Source organism: Meriones unguiculatus, chromosome 6, assembly GCF_030254825.1.
Source record: "Meriones unguiculatus strain TT.TT164.6M chromosome 6, Bangor_MerUng_6.1, whole genome shotgun sequence".
Taxonomy (NCBI): domain Eukaryota; kingdom Metazoa; phylum Chordata; class Mammalia; order Rodentia; family Muridae; genus Meriones; species Meriones unguiculatus.
The window spans coordinates 33,038,945-33,058,920 of record NC_083354.1 but is presented as its reverse complement, the minus strand read 5'-3'; the positions used below and the strand labels follow the sequence as shown (position 1 = coordinate 33,058,920).

The window sequence follows — 19,976 nt, the reverse complement described above, 5'->3', positions numbered from 1 at the left end:
AACTTGAGGAGCACGGTCCTGCGAGCGAGACAGCCAGCCAGTAAGCAGCTTGCCTCGGTGATTTTCCTCTCCCATTCCCTTGCTGTGACTGAGTTCCCGCCCTGACGCCCCTCAGTGACCAGCTATGACCTGGAGATACGAGCCAAACAAACTCTCTCCTCCCCTTAGTTAACTCTGATCACAGGGAAGTAGCAGAATGAAACTGGAACAGTGGTCAACAGAAGAGAGATGTGAACAAAGAGCACAATTCTCAGGAGTCAGTTCTCGCCTTCCATCACGTGGGTCCCAAGGATTGGGCTTGGGTCATCAGGCTTGAGAGCAAGCTTTACCCTAGCTGAGCAACCTCACCAGGCAACATTTTTCTTTTAAAATAGAAACTATCTTGTCCTGGGGCTGGAAGGATGGCTCAGCAGGCAAGCATGCACGCTGCTCTTATAGAGAAGTCCACAGTAGGTGGCTGGCACCCAGGGGATCTGACGCTGTCTTCTGACCTCCCCAGGCATGTGCACACATGTGACACACATTCACACACATAATAAAGCTTTTAAAAATTACTGTTTAAGAAGTCAACCTGATCTAGCTGAGCGCGGGGGTGCACAGCTGTGATCCTAGGCCTCGGGAAGAAGACTGGACTTTTGAGGCCAGCCTGCCATACCCAGGGAGGTGGAGGAGTCAGACTTTGTCCTGGAGTCAGGCTGAGATGGATATTGGTTTAGTCCAAGATAGCTGGTGAACCAGCCCGCTCAAGAATCTTTGGCTATTGAGAATGTTAAGTCACACAATGACGAAAAGTGGGGCCAGGACCAGGTGCGCTGGTGCGCGCTTACAGCCTCAGCACTTGGCGAGCAAAGGCAGGCAGGGCTGCAGGGATCCACCACGAGCCTGGTCTACAGAGGCGGTCCAGGACAGCCAGGGCTACAGCGTGAGCCCCTGCCCCCAAAAGAAAGGAAGAGGCGGGGGAATGGAGGAGGAGAATGGTGCAGGGGAAAGGGCACAGTGGATAAAGGCACTTCCTGAATGAATTTGAGCCCCAGGACGCTCAGTGCAGAACAGCATCATCAAGTCCTGCAAGCTGTTCTTTGACCCGTTTGTGTACCACTGTACGCAAGCACGCAGCCACGCACACGATGAAAAGAAGTTTAAAAACGGAAAGACAGGGCCAAAGCAAGCACCTCCCTTACCACCCTGAAGGAAGCCAAGAAGGAGCGGCTGGAGCGGCTGGAGCGGCCGCCCTTATCCCACAGGTTGTTGTACAGCACGTCGGCGAGGCTCAGGAGGGCCACCAGGCTGTCGAAGATGTTCCAGCCGTGCTGGAAGTAGTGGTAGGGGTCCAGCGCGATGATCTTCAGACACATTTCCGTGATGAAAATCCCAGTGAAAACCTGCAACGGGACAGAGCGCAGGCCGCAGCTAGCTTTGCTTTGGAGGCTCCTGCTTAAGGATGGTCTAGGTGATCCACGGAGGTTCCAAAGAAATCATCACATCAGCATGGTTGCCAAGGCCAGCCTAAGGTCCGGGCACCTGGCGCCCAGGCCCGCGTTCCTGACTCTACTGCCTCGGCAGGAGGTGCCAAAAGCCGCGGTCTGCTCACTGTGGGGCCTCGGCTGTGCCCCCGACACCCAGATCCTGCCTCCAGCTACACCTCTGCTTTAAACTGTTTTATCCTTAACTTCTCAACTTACCATCACAAAGCGATGGGTTTGAAGATGACATCCTGACACATGTGTGCCATCATACTCTTGTTCATCCTCTTCCCCCGCTGCCCTCCCCCATTTCTCCTGCTCCCTCCCCCTAGCCCCACCCCAAGAAAATACATAAAACTGGAGAGTTTTCTTATTTTAAAACTTTAAAAAGTATGTATTGCTTTTTCAGTTAGAGAAATGAAACTTTACAAGAAGACTGGATATTCTGGTAAGATTTTCAATTATTAATCCATTAGCTAATTAGAGCAAAGCATCCACTGACTAATCATTTATTGTTTCTGATATATGAGAGACTCATATTCCCTTGGGGGAAAAAAAAAGTACTTCCCGAAGAAACCATGAATGAAAGCAAGCTTCCTCCACATCTTAGCTTTCCCAGTGTAACCCAGACTCAATCTGCTCAGTAAGAAGTAGTGACCCGAATAGTGGCTCACATCTGGGAATTCCACCCAGCCTCACTGTCTCGGGGACGCGCCCACCCACATCTGTGAGGCCTGGCTCGTTTCCTGAGAATTTACCCGTACGTCAGAGCTGCACTGTTCTATGATGCGTGGAGTTCCCGGAACAGGGGACCACAGAGGATATTGCTCTGGGTCTCTGGAGGCAGTTTTCTCTTGGTGGAAGAGGATGTGATGACACGGGGTCTCATATAGCCCAGGCTGGCACTGAACTTGCTGTGTGACTGAGGATAGCCTGGAACTTCTGATCCTCCTGACTCTACCCTCTGAGTGCTGGGATCACAGAGATGCACCACCGAGCCAATTTACATGGTGGTGCTGGGGACTGAACCCCAGCTTTATGCAGGCTGGGCAGGCACTCTCCCAGCTGAGCTAGACAGCCCTGGTTAGCATCTCCTTACTTTTCTCTGACACTCAGAATGTCACCTTTTGGATGGTCTACTATGGCTTCTCCTACATGGCTAGAGAGACCCTAACGTGCTAGTAGACCCACGGGAAGCCATAGAGGTGTCCTGTGCAAAACTCAGACCCAAAGCCATCTTCTGCCTTTATTCCATTTACAGGGACCAAGGTTTGGGTTGTGTTACTGAAAAAGCCTGCGCTTCAACAGAGCTATGATTCAAAATTCTATGTGCGTTACAGAGCCTGAGTTACCCAGTTTCCTATCTTCAGGAGGGTTATGAAAGTGTCGCTCATGTTGTGATGTTCCATGGCCAGGAAGACGGTATTGATGATGATACAGATGGTGATGGCCAGCTCGGTGAAGGGGTCCGTCATAACTGTCCGCAGGACCTTCTTGATGCACAGCCACGCGGGACTACAGTCCCACACCAGGTACTTGGACGCCAAGTTTTCCCCACATGGGAAACAAGGTTCCTGGGATTTCTCTTGTTCTGGAAGAGAACAGAAGGCGGATTAAGGTGTCTGCTCTGAACCAGCCTGGCTGCTCTCTGACCATGTGTGTCCTCTCCCTCTTCCCCAGGCTTGCTTTCTTCTCTTTCTTTCTTTCCTTCCTTCCTTCCTTCCTTCCTTCCTTCCTTCCTTCCTTCCTTTCTCGATGCATGGCCATTCCAGCAGTGCACTGACGTGAAAAGCCAGGGAGGTTTTCCTGCCAAGTGCAGCGCAGAGGAGATGATCTCTACACACGGCTGGCATGTGCCACCTCAAGTATCTCAGACACAGATGCAGAGCGAACACTGATTGGCTATGACCCTGAAGGGGGGCACAGGCTCTGCTTTCTACAGGGAGTCTGTGGTGATGGATATAACTACACAAGGGACGGCCAGGGCTTAGGAGAAGGAAAGAAGGTCAGACAAGGGCAGGGACAGTTGAAGGAGCTGTGATGGTTACTGTTGATTATCAGTTTGAAGGGTCTGGAAATACCAGAGGACAAAAGGGTGCAAACCTCTGCGAGGGAATTCCGAGACTAGCAGAGGTGGGAAGATGCACCCTAAATGTAGGATGCTTCATGTCATGTGTTGGATGGAATACAAGAAAGAATGTTGAATCCTCTCTCCCTCTCTCCTTCTCGACCTCTCCCTCTCTCTCTCCCTCTCTCCCTTCGCTCTCCCTCTCCATCTCCTTCTCTCTCCCTCTCCCTCCCTCTCCTTCTCCCTCTCCCTCTCTCTCCCCTCCCCTCCCTCTCCCTCTCTTTCCCCTTCCCCTCCCTCTCCCTCTCTCTCCCCTCCCCTCCCTCTCCCTCTCTCTCCCCTTCCCCTCCCTCTCCCTCTCTCTCCCCTCCCCTCCCTCTTCCTCTCTCTCCCCTCCCCTCCCTCTCCCTCTCTCTCCCCCTCCCCTCCCTCTCCCTCTCTCTCCTCCTCCCCTCCCTCTCCCTCTCTCTCCCCTCCCCTCCCTCTCCCTCTCTCTCCCCTCCCCTCCCTCTCCCTCTCTCTCCCCTCCCCTCCCTCTCCCTCTCTCTCCCCTCCCCTCCCTCTCCCTCCCCTCCCTCTCCCTCTCTCTGACTATAGTCACAATGTGACCAGTTGCCTTTCATCCCTGCACCTCCGTCCATCATGAAGGAGTGTACCCTCAAACTGTAAGCCCAGATAAACCCTTCCCTCCTTTCCTTCTTAAGTTGCTTTTGTTATTTTGTCACTGTCAGCTACTTGAGCTCAGGCCCTTAGACACCTGCACCCCTAATTTGCTGGGCACCATTTCAGGGACTCATGCAGGCCAAGGAAGGTCATGTAATAATTCAAACATGCTGAAGGCTCCATCTTCTCCCAGCCTTTCCTGGTCTTGAGCACCTAGCCCTTTCCTGGGGCTCCATTGTTTGCTGTTCATCAGGGCTAGCACAGGGTCCTGGCTGGTCTATATGCTCCTCTTTGGCCCACACTAGATTCCTGGCTCTAACTTTGAGGAGAACTGCTATAAAGTAATTTTAATTCAGAACATGGCTGCTCTGGCAAGAGATCACATCCAAAGACCTCCTAGGTCTGTGTGATCTGGCTGGAATACAGACACATTTAAATCCAAGAGACAGAGGCAAGCAGATCTCTGAGCTCAAGACCAGCCTGGTACAGAGAACATTCCAAGTACAGAAAAAGCTAGGTCCAGTCATAGTGGTACATGCCTTTAATCACAGAACTCAGGAGGGAGAGACATGCAGATCTCTTAATTCTAGTCAGTTGTGTTCAGTCAGTTTGTTTGAGTCAGTGAGCTGAGAGGCAGTGCAGTGGAGCTGAGTTCCTGGAAATTCAGTTCATGGAATTCCGAGGCCTATTTTACCAGGTGAATTTTACAGAGACAGGTTGAAGAGAGAACAAGCTAGACACAGATGAAGAAAGAATGAGCCAGAGAATGAGAAGGAGCCAGAAGACTAGAAAGATTAGAGCAAATTGCTAGAGGCCAAGCAGAGCAATTCAGTCAGAGGCTGAGAGAAGCCAGTTTGAATCCAATCAGCTTGGAGAAGAGTTTGAGCCAGAACAGCTGAGTTGGTTCAGCCAGCCAGAGATTAGAAAGAGCTAGAAAAGCTGAGCTTATTAAGCAGTAAGTCTCAGAGACTGAAAGCATCCTAGACTGAGATTAGATCATACGGAGGCTAACCGCTCCCAGGACTAGGCGTAGGTTAGCCGAGTCAGTAAGCCTCTAGGACAACAATTATCTCAGGCAAGTAAAAGTAACTTTTACAAACTGCCACTTCCTTTCAAGGTCTCACATGCATTCTTTTTGGCTGTCTGGAGCTGCTCAGCCTGCTTGTGAGTGAGGCTCTGTCTGTGTTCTCAGGCTGAAGTCTCTTCCTACCTCTAGCCATCTCCTATCTAGGAGCCCACTCGGGATGCGCATACCTCTCAGAAAGGCTCATTTCACTCAAGCCGCTTTGCTTATGTGCTCCTGAGAAAGGAGGAGTCAGTTTTGCCAGATGGCACAGTGGCCTGGTTCCCAAGTCCCTCTGTGGAGGGCTTCTGAGGGACTGAGGATGGAGGGACACACGGAAGGCACAGAAGGTGGCTGTCCCTGCAATGGGGACTTACCCTGCATGGTGATGGTTAGGATACTGACTGCGCTCAGCGCTCTCTGCCTGTGGAAGGGATCCATGTGCTCCTCAAAGAGGTCCACCGGCAGGTTTTGGGACAGTCGTTTCGTTTGCTCAAGGAGCTGTGGCTGTAAGAGAAAGCATGGTGGATCTTTTAAAGGTGGGAGTTGATATTCCCCAAATTTCATAAAGATGTCACGTGACGATGCCGAGCATTTCATATGGAGAGGCTCACTACATCTTCATAGCATGTTAAACATTCAGTTTTCTTTGCCCGTGTGGAATAGCCCAGAGAAATAGGATTTGATCATTCCTTGTCCTTATACAAGGGCATTTCTGGAGTCTGATCTACAGAAATTTTGTTTTATTTGCTTTCAACAAGCACACAAAATACTCTCCACGTTAATGGTTAGAATAATTGTTCCTAGCGAGCATCACCGCACCTCATTTCTGTGTATCCCACGGTTCACTCGGCATCTTTGCTAGATGCCCCATGACACCTCCGCACTGATACATCCAAGATGGAACTGGCCACCCCTGAAGCATGCCCGTTCTTGTCTCAGCAAATCATCAACACAGTAAGCTACAAACCCTGTTCAACTCAATTCTCAGGCATCACCTCCTGTGCGTGAATTTGCTCAATGCTCTTCATCCCTGTTTTTTAGTTATTTCCTATGAATTCAAACACTCTCTCCCAGGAAAAGGTAAAAGGTGAAAGACTCAGAGAGTTAAGGAAACCCCCAAGATTCAAGAGATTTGAGAAGCTAAAAGATGCACAAGGTCCAGTCAGGAGGTGTTTTGTTGTTGTTGTTGTTTTTTAACATTTTATTTATTTGGCTCATGCACTTGTCACAGCACATGAGTAGAGCTCAGAGGACAACTGGGAGGGATTGGTTTTCTCCTTCTGTCCCACCATAAGGGCCTCAAGGATGAAATTCGGGTCTCCAGACGTGAGAGCACAGTTCCTTACTCAGGAGCCACCTCACCGACCTGCATCCATGAGATGACAGAAGCAGTAGACAGTTCCTGCAGGAGCCGACTCTGCTTGACCACAGTTGTGCCCAGACTTCTGGGGATGCGGCTTTTGTGAGTCTTCACCCACACGGTGGGGGGGGGGAGCTTTTTGAAAATACAGATGCCTCTGAGTCTCTCGTGTGCCTGTAAGATATCCCAATAAAATCACCTGGCACAGCAAGCCAGGCTTGGGCGAAATCCTTTCTTTGGTTTGTGGGTGATGCCTACCTGGGTGAGATGTTTACTCTTCTCAGAAGTTACACATTGTTCCAGCCCTCGTTCAAGCTGCTGCCACCACTTATTCGGGTTACTGTGGCAACGTCTTAATTGGCTTCCTCTAGTCGCTCTCCAATTCCCGCTCTTTAGAGTGTTTGGCTTGTTCAAAGAGAAATTTCAGTTTCAGACTGTGAGCTCGAAGGGATTATAAGGAGGCTCAACCACACCTTCGTTAATCAACATGGTTTTGCCAACAAGAGCTAAGTTTTTTTGTCCCCATACCAAACAAATCCCTGCTTTGGGGTTCCACGGACTCTCAGAAAGCATTTTCTGCATCCTGCTGGTTGTGGAAACATTTTCCCTGCAAAAAGGTGTCAAGATGCCTGAAGACGTGATGAAGATTGGTGAGATCAGGTGAATGAGGCAGCTGAGACAAAATTTTGTTGCCCTATTCATTTAATGTTTGAAAGCTCGGCTGTGTGATATGTGTGCAGGAAGTATGGAGAACTGGGTCTTTGCTGTCGGCTGGTGCCAGCTTCGGGAGGTATGGTTTTGGGCACACCTCCTCTGTTGATTGATTTTGTGTAAGGGAAAGGGAAAAGAATCAGACTGGCAGCTGACCACGAGAGGCCCGGAACCTTTTTCTGGTGCAAGTTTGGCTCTTTAAAGCGCTTTGTCATTCACACAGGTTGTTATAGGAGATCTGCTGGTCCTCAAACGTCACAGTCCAATCGGGAACTGGTCTGTTGTTTTTGCACAGCATGAGAGTTCAAAACAAGTGGTTTTCAGATTTTCAGTCAGCTCACGAGGCACTGGTTTTCCAGCTCTCCAATGGGCCTCAAATGTCAAATGGCCTTAAATGTTCCACACTGAGTCTGCTGACAAGTTCTCCTCAAGCTGGAAGAGGATGGACTTCCGTGGTTGGCGGGCTTTGACGGTTGCTGTCAATCACTCCAGACGGCAGGCAGCTATGCTCTCCAGCTCCAAGCTCTTGTCTCCTTTACAGGGCTTGTGGGCCACCACCACCCTATACACTGCCGAGGGGGCCCTTGGAGCACTGATATCGAGTCATCGTTGCTGCTTTACGACCCATTTTGAAATCAAATAAGAAAACCACCCAAATTGTCAATTTGAAGGCAAGTGGTTCTCAACCTGTGGGTCTCAACCCCTCTGAGCTAGAACGACCTTTTACAGGGCCACCTGAGGCCAACAGAAAGCACGGATATTTATACTACATTCATAACAGTTGGAAAGTTATGAAGTAGCAATAAAAATAACTTTCTGGCTGGGGGTCGCTACACCGCGAGGAGCTGTATTAAAGCGTCACAGCACTAGGGAGGCTGAGAGCCGCTCGTACAAGGTGAGTATGAAATGCACAGCAAGTAACAAGTCCTTAGCGAGAAAACATAAAATGAGCATTAAAACGCGCTCATTAAGACTGCATCCCAGCACAAACAGTAAATATCAACAATGCAAAACCACGGTTGCTTTTGTACCAACCTACATCCAGGATTTTAAAAGCACACATCTCCAGCTGCGTGTGGTGGTGCAGGCCTTTAACCCCAGCGCCTGGGAGGCAGAGGCAAGGGGCGGTCTCTGCGATTTTGAGGCCAGCCTGGTCTACAAAGCAAGCTCCAGGACAGCCAGGGCTACGTAGTGAGACCCTGCCTTAAACACACACACACTTCTTTCTCTTACTTAAAACCCTTCACAGCTTCCTCCCTCTTGCCAGCAGCATACAGACTGAATGAGGCAAGATTGCCTCATCTTACCAATACAGACTCTTGCTACCATTCCCTAACCCCCACACAAACACATGCATATGAACACACGTGCACACAAACGCACACACACACACACACACACACACACGCTCATGCATACGAACACAGAAGCAGACATATACATATGTGCACACACTACATGTACATACAGACCCATGCACACACGAACATACGTGCACATGCGCATACACGCAACATGCTTTTTAGTGGGCTATGTTCCCCGTCCAGCTTTGCGTCCGGGCCTAGGCACGTGGTGCCTTCTCTGCTCTTCCTTCTGCCTGGTGACTCAGTGGCTCAGACATCGCTCTCCTGGGAATCTTTTCTCACTTGCTAATTCACCACCCTTTCTCCAACTTCGGTTACTTCTACGTTGGTTGCTGCTGGTTGCCCTATGCACATGCTCCAGGGCCTCACCTCAGGCGCTTCCTCTAGGAGCCCCAAACTCCTCTGCCCCATTGCACAGCAAGTCAGAAACAGCAAAATTATGATCATAGTCCCTAGCTATTTGTAACCAATGATGGACAGAATTTAATGTAGATACAGACAGAAGACAGATACAGAGATAGACAGACAGACAAACAGACTCTGACACCCTAGCTGCCAGGTGGCAGCAGCTCCATAATTGCTTTTGCTGGACCCCTTCTTTCCACATGGCACATGCCAGTCTTCTCTGCAGGACTGTCTGCTCAGGCAGCCTACCTGCATTCGCTTCAGAGGGAGCCAGCAGCCACACTGCCCTTTCCAGAATGTCTGTGCCAGAGGGCACACCCTTCTCCCCGTCCATGACAACCTAAAAAGTTCCATTTGCAGACCTCAGACTGGGGTCACTTGTTTGGCTCTTGGTCCCAATCTGGCCTTAATCTACATTCAACAATGTGTATTTGCCAGCTCACATTGAGAACTTCCTGTTTTAATACTAAACCGATTTGGATAATGTGGTAATGGAAAGGATGGGTGCAAGGCTCTCCTCCAACATAACTCCGCTGGGGTAAATAAAAATGAGTGTTGAGCTTCATGTTATTTATCATCAGCCCTAAGATTATCACAGCGGGATTATCTAACCCACTATCACAAATAACATGACACAGACACCTGTTAGGTTTATAATTGCCTTGTTTGCCTTGGGCCAGGCAGATATTTCACTTACATTGTCTCATCCATCCCCCAGCCTCCATCCAATGCCATCCTCCTTAATCCTCCTCAACCTCTCATCCACAATCCTATGGTACTTGCTTATATTCTTCATCTGGGCCTTTCCACAGCATCATTGGAGTCACCTCAGCCCACATGGTGTTCTCTCCAGGCTGATCCACCCTGGCATCCTCCTCCCTCCTCTCTTCCTCTCTTCCCATGATCCTCTCTTGAACCCCAAAAGCCCGGAAACGTTCGTCACACCTACCCCATTCTGCCCTGCCCAGGTACAGGCTGTTTAATCAACCAATCTGGTATATCTTAGGCAGGTTTACAAAACAAGGATAGGTATAACTTGAGGGCCAGTAACATGCATCAGACCAACCTCCAACTAACTCCCTGCTCATCTTAACTCTTCTCATCCTGGCCACTCAGCTCCCACTATGCCAGGGCCTGAATGTCAGACATTTCCACTGGGTCTGTGAGGCTGCTTCCTGTAACTGAGTCTCTCTGTTCCTAGCATTCCTTTGCCTTAGGTCTATGATCTACCTTTGTTTCTGCTCCACCAAGCATGGACACTTTGGCTTGTATTTTTATAGATTTTTGTTCAATGGCCTCTGGGCTACAGGCGCTTATAGTGTAGTTGCCTTCATAAGAGGGAAAATACTTGTTAAGCTTTTCAGGTTGTCTCCCTCCATCCGAACACACGCGCACACGCACACACGTGCACGCGCACACACGTTATGAATATGCAGATCACTGGATTCAGTCTTTGAGCTTAGAAAACCGTCAAATGTTTTATTCACTGAAAAGCTAGCTCTGGAGATGGTATTTGGCCTGTCCACTTTAGACACAAGCATGATTGTCTAAAAGTTTTCTCCAAACCCTCTTTTCATGACCCTGTGACAGGGAGCAGGAGAGCAACAGAACAGCCCAGGAAAAAGACGTTATGTGCAGAGAAGAGGCAAACCATTTCCAGTAGGGGTTACTATTATTTATCTCATGGTATTTAAGTTTTTACTTTTCAGTTTTTTGAGACAGCATTTCTGCGCATCCCTGGCTGTCCTAGAACTTGTTGGCCAAGCTGACCCCAAACTCAGAGATTCACCTGCTTCCTCCTCCCCAGTGCTGGGACTCCAGTCACTGTGGAGGTGAGCTCACTGTGACCCCTGAAAGCAGGTCAAGGGATCTATGGGAGGGACTCAGCCCTCTTTTTGTCACTCTTGGAACTGTTTTCAGGACTCAGGACTAAAACAGCTGGACTGAAGGGGTCTTTGTATCAACTAATCTGTGTCTCACACGCTCTGAGCTTAACATCCGTCAAAGCCGATTGGGCTCTGGCTGCTGCCAAAAGGTTGTGGTCCGTGCCCCCCTCCACAAACAATGCTGCTTCTGTGCCCACAGATCCTAACTGGTTTAAGATGGGGCATGGGGACCAGACTGGAAGCCAGTCACAACCCTCCTTCTGTGTGTGGGCTTCTGGCTCCTCCCTGTGATCACCTCCTTCCTCTTTTTCCTGTCCTTATGTCTTTGCCCTGTCTTTTAAGTGTTCTGCTCACTGAACTTCCCCCACACCCACACAGAATGTTCCCTGGAGCTCCCCCAATGGCTCTGCCCTACCACAGCGCCACCTGTTCCTGACACATCTGGAAAAAGAAAGACCTTTTAGACGCTGTGGAGAAACTAGCTGCAGGGACCTTCCTCCCCGTCACCCGGACCAGATATGACTCTTCACACTAGCCCTCTGTTTTTCCCACTCCCTTCTTTCGGTGCGCTGCAGCTCCCTGCTGCGTCTGCTGGCCAGCTTTGGTGCAGGAGTCCTGGCAAGGGGAGCAGTCACCATCACCCTGGGTCAACTTTATACCCACTTCGTCTTACAGCTCAGGCCGACTCTCCCACCTCCACTCCTCCCTCTCCTTCCGCCTTCCTGGGCAACCTCGCAGTTTTTCTCTGTAGCAGAGCCATCCATTCACATCCTCTAATAATTAGTTTCTCCAGGAATGCAGGACAGCAATCACACAGCGTATCACAATCAATCAAGTCTAACCTTTCCTGAGAAGTGACAGAGGATCCCTCCTTAGTGGACCTGGAACTACGCCCCTCTAACAACACTCACCTCAGCTCGAAAAGACTGACGCCCTGTTCCCCACCTCTTTTGACACCCTCACGCCTTAACTCTGGCTGTGATGTCACAGATAGCTCTGCCCAGCCTCGCCAGTGAGCACAGAGAGAAATATCTGCAGAGACAGCCCAGCTCCCAAGACAAGCCACTTCACTTGGGCGAGCAACTTCAGGGAGGAGAGACTTCAGGAGGGCAGAGCACCCTCTAAGGCTGTTCAGTCTCCTTATTCCCAAGCTCTCCCTCTCCTGCCCCTAGAAAGGGTCGCAGCCAGCTTTGTCCCTACAGACCCTTCCATTTCCTGCAGAATGGAGGCTCTCCTCACTCTGTGCTTATAAACACAGTCCTGCCTGCAGGCCAGACTCTGGTCTCCTTCTGTCTTCTGTCCTTTTATGCTGCCTCAGAAGTCTAATGCCCCGTAGGCTGCTGTGCTTGAAGCCTTCATCCCAGAGGGTGGTCCTCTCTGTGGAAGGTTATGGACCCTCCGGAATATGGTGCCTCCCTGACTGGCGCAGGCTGCCACAGCTTTGAAGGCCTCCTGGGCCAGCTCACTGCTTCTCAGTCATTTGCCAGTGTGACTGGCCACTGTTCTGCCTCACTCCCCTGCTAACTTGTCTGAGCCGGTCTTGAAGCCATGCCTTGCCCGCCAGAATGGACTGCATGTCCCTAAAACTGTGAGTCAAAATAAATCTTTAGTCCCGGATGTTGCTCCAGTGGGAATGTTGTCACTTAGTCACAGCGACTTTCACACACCGTGATTGCTCCACAGAAACACATAACTGTGTACTAGAATCCCAGCACACGTGACCGAGCGTGCGCATGCGCGTGTATGGAGAAAGGAACAAATGAAGAGAAGAATTCTTTTCTCAGACCGTTGCAGACCCATCCTCCAGGGTGCACAATAGTGCTGTTTCGAACCCAGGACTAGCAGCTGAGGTGCCCACTTAACACATCAAAGCTGACCCGGCCTCCGGGTCCCCTCAGTCTCCCTCAGTCCCTGCCTACTTCAGGCTGTAGCTGGGCTTATCCAGTTCTCTACCCTGCACTCCCAGCCCAGGGGCTGCCTGCCCTTCCCCCAGAGGCTCTTCCCATACAATGCAGACATTCGGGTCACCTTGTCCTCGCTTGCTCCTTTCATGCCTTCGGCTACTGTACCTGGTTCCCCTCCCCTTCTCCACACGTGGTTCAGGGTCATGTCCACTCTAGACTCTCCCAGATGTGCCTGCCTCTGGCTGTGCTCTCCCACACATCTATAATAAACTTTCTCCTCCTCCTCCTCCATTCCTAGGAGCAGTCATGTCCTTCCCTTTTGTTTTATTTCCTGTTTTAATTGAGATGGCACCATTGATCCCGGGAGAAGACTTACGTTCTTAGCAGAGTCATCACCTGGCCCTGACACCGACACTCCATCCTTCTTAGATCTCCTCACGAAGAAGGATGCTCTTGTCTTAGAACCAAAAAACTTTCTCTTCTTGGGGGAAAAGGAAGATGCTTGAAGGGAATTAAGGGAACTTCTGTCAATTCCCATGGCAACCAGAGCCTTTGAGAGAGAACAGAAGTGATTAACGCACAGATTATACCTCCCTGTGAACGTGCAGATGAGGCCAACCTCAGGGAGCTGTTCTCCCCTCTCCCCTTACACACACTGGATCCTTTAGACTGCTCTTTGCATCCTTAGAATGGTTAGTGGGCCCTTTACCCAGGAAGCAGCTCATTTTTTACACAGGCCTCGAAGTTGTCAAAGGCATGGCTAATTCTTGCACCTTTCCCCATGACTAACCCTTAGCACAACACCTAGAATGTGCTAGGGACCTGGCGTATACCTGTGCCTAGGGACACCAGGGACTTGCCACAGGCTTCCGTTGGCCAATCTGCAGAACGCAGAAGATTAGCAGAGTAATAAACTATGAGTGTAAAACTATGGCTCCTGCCCTGAAAAAAAAAAAATCTTAGGATTGGAGTAGAAGATGTAAGATGCCAGGAAAACTTCTTGGGATAGCCTGGAGCTGTGACAGGATTCCAGGGAGGGAGGAACAAGCTGCTTCTTGTAGCAGAACTCCAGCCCTCTACCGTGCAAAGGTTCTGAAGAAAAGCACCTTCAGATTTGCATAAGAAAGTTTGCAACGAAGCCTAAAATTGTACATAAATAGGTTACATTCTGCAGCCAGTACTTTGCTGCAAGGTTTCCAGAATTCAAAAGCATTGAGAGCACATTCTCGAGACCCCTGTGTTCAGACCAGTGTGAGAATAACAGCAGCACAGCCAGCCTGCAAAGGGCTTAAATTCTCACTTAAACACAAAGCACTGAAGGGCCAAGACTTGGCCACAGGAGGCTGCCTCCATCACACGGCCTCTGGGTTCCCTCTGGCCCCTAAAGCAGGTCCCACGGTCTAACCTTACCTCCTTCTCCTCCCTTAACAGCTGCTGGGCTTCCTGAAACATCTTCTCCTTGGCCTCTGTCTCTGCAGCTACATTCTTGTTCTGTTCTTCATAAGCCATGGTGACAACGGCCAGGGTTAAGTTAAGAAGGTAGAAAGAGCCCAGGAAGATGACCACCACAAAGAAGAAGACAAAATAGATCCCAGAGGTCCGGAGGATCTAAGAGGGGCAGAGCACAGCCTGTATCCATTGCATCTTTCATAGCCCAGCATGATGACACACTCACAGACATATATTCAGGTCTCTAGCAGGAGTGTCTAACCATAACCCAGGACAGCTACGAATGCAGCCTTCACAAAACTGTGTCTTTAAAATATGACAAACTTTGCAACTCAATCATGTGGTTCTTTCTAAAGATTTATCTTTATGTGTATATCTGTGAGGGTGTGTGCTGTGTGTGTACAGACAGAAGAGGGCAGCGGATGCCCTTGGGCTGGAGTGATAAGCGGTTGTGAGTTGCATGACATGGCTGTTAGAAATGGAACTCAAGAGGAGCAAATTTTCTTAGCCACTGAGCCATCTCTCCAGCCCCAACTGCACGGCTCTTAAGAGTGAATCTGATGGATGACAGAGTCCTGCTGCAACGTCATGCAAAAGAAACACATGTATGATCTCGCAGCCTGCAAGCACAGGTGAATGCCCCTGCATGGCCTGTGATAACTCCTCTTGGTCCACTGTGATCTAGAGAAGCCGAAAGCTTAGACAACCCTTCCAGCCTCCCAGTCACACAGCGACTCCTCATGTCCCCTGGAAGTGGAACATTTATGGAGAGGACAGGCTCCTGACTTTACTGCCCATTCTCTCTCAGTGATGTTTGCAGGTTTCCAAAGCAGAAAGGGCAGAAAAAAAGCGAGAGTGTATGCCAAAGGTGGAAGCAGAGGCCACGGGGACAAACATAAAAGAGATCATTTGTGCTCTCTGTCTCTGACACCTTGTTTCATTGTCTTGTTGTTTCTAACAACTTCTGAAGCAGAATTCAATTTTACAGACATTACAGACAAGCAATAGATAACAAAGCAGGAACGGGGGAGGCTGAGTGAATGATAACAGGTTGGTAATACATGGAGGTCAGGATGGAGTAGGGGAAGAGAGAATGGAAAGAGGAACCTGTCGATAAAGCTTCTCCCAGGAGTCCTGAGTCATAACTCGGAACATGGCAAGAAAAGACCAGCCAAAGTTGTCAAAGTTCGTATAATTGTAGTCTGGGTTGAATGAGGTTTTAATGCATGTAGAGCCATCGGGACAGGAACTAGATGTTGGGAACAAAAGAATCAAGAAGAGATTATATTTTCCCCAGCCCAACTCCCTCAGGAAAACATAGAGAAAGAATGGCCACCTCACCAATCCCCCTGCCTACTAAGTTTCCTGATGTCCCCTCAGGGCCTCTCGTCGGCCCTTCCAAAGGATGGATGAAGAAATCATATTAGCCAGGTTTTCGCTGAAAGATTAAATGCAGGCACAAAGCACGACCCAACATAAAAACCCCCATCACGGGAAATGTGGGTCCAGCACAACATGTGGAAGGTGGGACCTGTCAACATCCCGTCATGGAAACAGGAGCTCAAGAGGCCCCGCCCTCCCCAAGAGGGACTGTTGACAGTTAGTGGCTGATGGGGAAGGCGTGTCCATTTCTTCAGTGGTGTAGCACTGATAAGCTGCCAGGACTCCAGTAAACAACCTCCCACCCGTGTTCGTGTAAGCAGCCCTAATTAAACTCAGTGGGATACATACACACAAGCACACACACATGCACACACACACACAGATACACATAGACACACACACACACACACCATGAAGGTAGGAGGGGAACATATTGGAAAGAAGATAGGATTTAGAAGGTGAAGGAGCAGGGATAAGTAGGGGAATGGGGAAAATCACTAAAATTCATTATATACATGTATGAAACTGTCAAAAAATAAAAAGATAAATTGAAAAACAGAAATGAAATTAGAGGGAAGAACAGAAAAAGAATTAACTTTGGGACAACGCTGATTTGCATAATTTAAAATAAATGTTTTGTAGCTTTAAAAAAATATACATAATAGTAAGTTCCTCTCCAGAGTCCCTTGGTCCTACTTACTACAGGGTCCAGCTAAAAATCAGATTTATAATCTTCAGTTTGCAATGGAGAGAGAAATACACACTCATTTATTTATTTATTTATTCATCCATACGTATATTTTACGATAAACCCATGGGGAGTGTGTCTAACCCACTCTTGTATAGCTTTCCCATGAAAGAATATCGCCTGCTCTGTTATGGGTAAATACAGCTTATTCTGCCCTGAGGCAAGGAGATACCTGCTTTTGTGCCATACAACCCATCATTTATTTAACTACTCCATCATCTTTGAAAGACTTGAAGATCCACGCCCAAATTTGAAATATCGTTCAGTTCTTTATACACATCTTGTGAGCTACAGAGTCTCCATAACTGGAGGGCCGCCGTCAACATCTGGAATCGCTTTGTTGTTGTTGGGGAGGGCGTTTTGCTCTTTGAGACAGGGTCTCCCTGGACAGCACCTCCTGTCCTGGAACTTGTTCTCTAGACCAGGCCTTGAACTCAGAAATCCACCTGCCTCTGCCTCTGCCTCCTGAGTGCTGAGATGTGAGGCACGCACCACCGCGGCCTGGCTAAGAAATAGTTTTCATTCAAATAACACACATCTAAGCTTGTGTAAGCCAGGCACAGCAGCACAGGCCTGTAGTCCCACTATTTGAGAGGCTGAGACAGGAGGATCCTATGTTTGAAAGGTATGGAATGAGACTTTGTCTTTTAAAGGCAAAAGTTAGGAGCCCGGGAAGAGCACTGGCTTCCATTCCCAGCACCCACACAGCCACACACAGCCACCTGTAACTGCAGCCCAGGGGGGCCTCACGCCCTCTTCTGGCCTTCCTAGGCACTGCATTCACAGGGTACACACACACACACGCAGGCGAAGCACCCACATACATCGAAATGAATAAAATATTTAAAATAATTGGAGACTAGAGTAAAAAAACAGGAGACACAGGGAACTCCCCGCTGGGAACCCTCATCACCGCACTAGTCATGAACACGATTTGCACATATTCCAAAGGTCTTGCAGCGTTTGGCGTGGAGGAACAACGGAGACCTCTTACCTCCTGCCGAACCAGGTGCCACACATCTTGAAGTCATTGCTTTTATTTTCCTTCACAAAGCAGTCCTCTAGGAGAAGAAGGTTAGAGATGCAGGTTTTAAAAAGAACATGACAAAGAAGAGCAAACATGGCAGACTGTTTCTTAAGCAGCTGTTTTTAATCCTCTGAAATGATCCATGTGGACACCCAGAGAGGGGTGCAGCCTCAGGGCGAGAGGAGGAAGAAAGGAAGGAAGCAGGAGAAGCATGGACCTCACCCTAGGTGGAGCAGGGGCCAGCCCCGAGGAGAGCTGAAAAGGACTCAGCTACGACCCACATGAATAGAACACAACCATGAGGTTCGGGACTCACCCCGTTGGGCTGAGGGCCGAGGGCTGAGCTCAGGGAGGGTGAGCACAGGAGAAGCACTGGATAAGAATAACAAGTCTTGAGAGGAGGGAGGGGTCTCGGGAGTTTCTGCCTCCCTTTGGCCAAAGCCAGGCAATTCTGAACTCACTCTGAAAACCATGACCAGTCAGTGGGCTGAGGTCTAAATGTCAGGGAAGGGAGTAGCTGCTGCTCTGTGGACGTGGCTCCGAGCTAATGATGAGGTGATTCTCTACAAGGTGTGTGTGTGTGAGTGAGTGTGTGGGTGGGGGAGTGGGGGAGTAGGGCAGTGGGGCAGTGGAAAGTCAGGCCTTTCTCCTAATGACAAAGTAACCGGACAGCAGGAGCAGGGGGTGGATGGGAGGCAAGCGAGAACAGGCCAAAGCGTCAATGGCAGGAACTTACCATTGGATGTAGGGTTCGGGCCACAATTGAGCTTAACACATTTCTGGCTCAGAATCCCCATGAAGAGTTGCTGACCAACCAGGGCAAAGATGCTGAGGCAAAAGAGAGTGAGGATCATCACATCCACCAGCTTCTTCACAGAGCGCAGCAGGGCCCCGACGATAACCTTCAGACCTGGGGGAGAAGCGCCCGTCAGGAGGTCTGGCAGGCTGAGGAGAACTGACTGGTGCTCCTAGCCTAAGATGCCATCATCAGAGCATCAAGCCCTGGGTCTGCACCTTGTTCTTGGCCTGCCTCGCCCAGAGCTGCTCTGAGCAGTCAGTGAGGGGAATCACATCAGACAGCAGGGGTCACAGGAAGCCCACATCAGAGAATGACAGAGACTTGCATTTAACGCTTGGTAATTACTAACAACTGTCAGAGGACAGGGAGGATTGTGAGGCACAGCTCCGCTGAGGGAGCAGAGGTGCATGCTGGGGTGGGGGTGTCTAAATGTAAACAATGGGCGTGTCCCAGACCGCCAGCCACGATGAGGGGTTTTCCTTGACATCCACTGGAGAAGAATTACTAAGCCTGTGCTACATGTGTGGCAAAGATACCAAGGATCCAAATGAGATCATCTTGAGACACCCTAGCGAATGGTGCAGACTGGCTAGGGAAAGCCCTGAGTTGTGACGGGCATTTAGAGATTCCTGTCCATGCTGAGCTGTCTGGCGTAGATCCTAAATCCCCCTTATCCCTGCAGATGCCAAGCTATAAACACGACACCACTGAGTCTCGGGATTCCTGTGCAAGCACCAAAGAGCCCAAACAGCCAAAGCAATCAGTCCTGTGTGGAAAGAGCACCGGCTGTAGGGATCACTACACTTGATCTCAAATCACAGGGTCATAGTGACAAAAGCAGCCAGAGGAGGCGCGAGAACCAGCGAGGCAGGACCCAGGCCTGGGAACAACGCCACGTGGCACAGCCACCTCACTGCTGACAATGGCTGAAGACAAACATCAGATAAGGCATATCTCATCGACAAATGATGCTGAGGAAACTGTAGGTACACATACCGCCATCAAAATTCAGTTTGCACTTCTGCACAGAAGTCTATTCAACATGGATTAGAGGCCGTACTTAAGACCTGAATCTCTGCATGTGTCAGAGAAACGGGGGAGAAATAATGCCTGATGCAAGCACAGGCAATGACACCCAGGAAAAATGCCAAAGGCTCAGGAGACGGTTCCAAGAACAGGAGTAAAGGAACAACCTGCAAAGCAGGGAAGTAGCTTACAAGACGGGAACAGATCCTGCCAGCTCCACACGGCAGGGAAACAGGGTGGGGAAGCTGCAAGAGCAAACCAATAAACCAATAAAACAAACAAACAAAAAAACAATAAAACCAGCCACGAGTAAGGGGGCAAATGCACTCAGCAAAAATAAGAAACATTTATTTGTTTATTTATTTACTGTTTATTTGAGATAGGGTTTTTCTGTGTAGAACTCACTGTCCTAAAATAAGAAATGTTTTTAAAAATTAAATGTATTTTAATTTTTTTTTAATCACACTTTAAAAATAACACTGTCATAGAACGATTTCTTCCATTTTAAATGGAAGAAAAATGGAAATTTTTCAGGTTATGAAGCTCTTTTTCTCAAAACAAAATTTTCTTTTTTTCTTTAAATCCCTTTTCCTTAGCCGGTCATCGTGAGAAGTGCATTTGGTAACTAGCTGTGTCTGAATTCCAATTGCATTA

The 19,976-nt window shown here is 49.2% G+C and overlaps 1 protein-coding gene across 1 annotated transcript in view; it reads right to left on the bottom strand.

The window, feature by feature from the left end:
- Scn11a (sodium voltage-gated channel alpha subunit 11) overlaps positions 1-19,976 on the bottom strand; it is a 68,062-nt gene that overhangs the window by 37,017 nt on the left and 11,069 nt on the right. Inside the window, exons 6-13 of the mRNA XM_021627259.2 lie at positions 18,234-18,407; positions 17,465-17,531; positions 15,447-15,588; positions 14,301-14,498; positions 13,267-13,440; positions 5,635-5,764; positions 2,816-3,054; positions 1,182-1,382 (exon numbers count right to left, since the gene is read on the bottom strand). Coding sequence (XP_021482934.2) covers positions 1,182-1,382; positions 2,816-3,054; positions 5,635-5,764; positions 13,267-13,440; positions 14,301-14,498; positions 15,447-15,588; positions 17,465-17,531; positions 18,234-18,407 — 1,325 coding nt within the window. The remainder of the gene's footprint in view (positions 1-1,181; positions 1,383-2,815; positions 3,055-5,634; positions 5,765-13,266; positions 13,441-14,300; positions 14,499-15,446; positions 15,589-17,464; positions 17,532-18,233; positions 18,408-19,976) is intronic.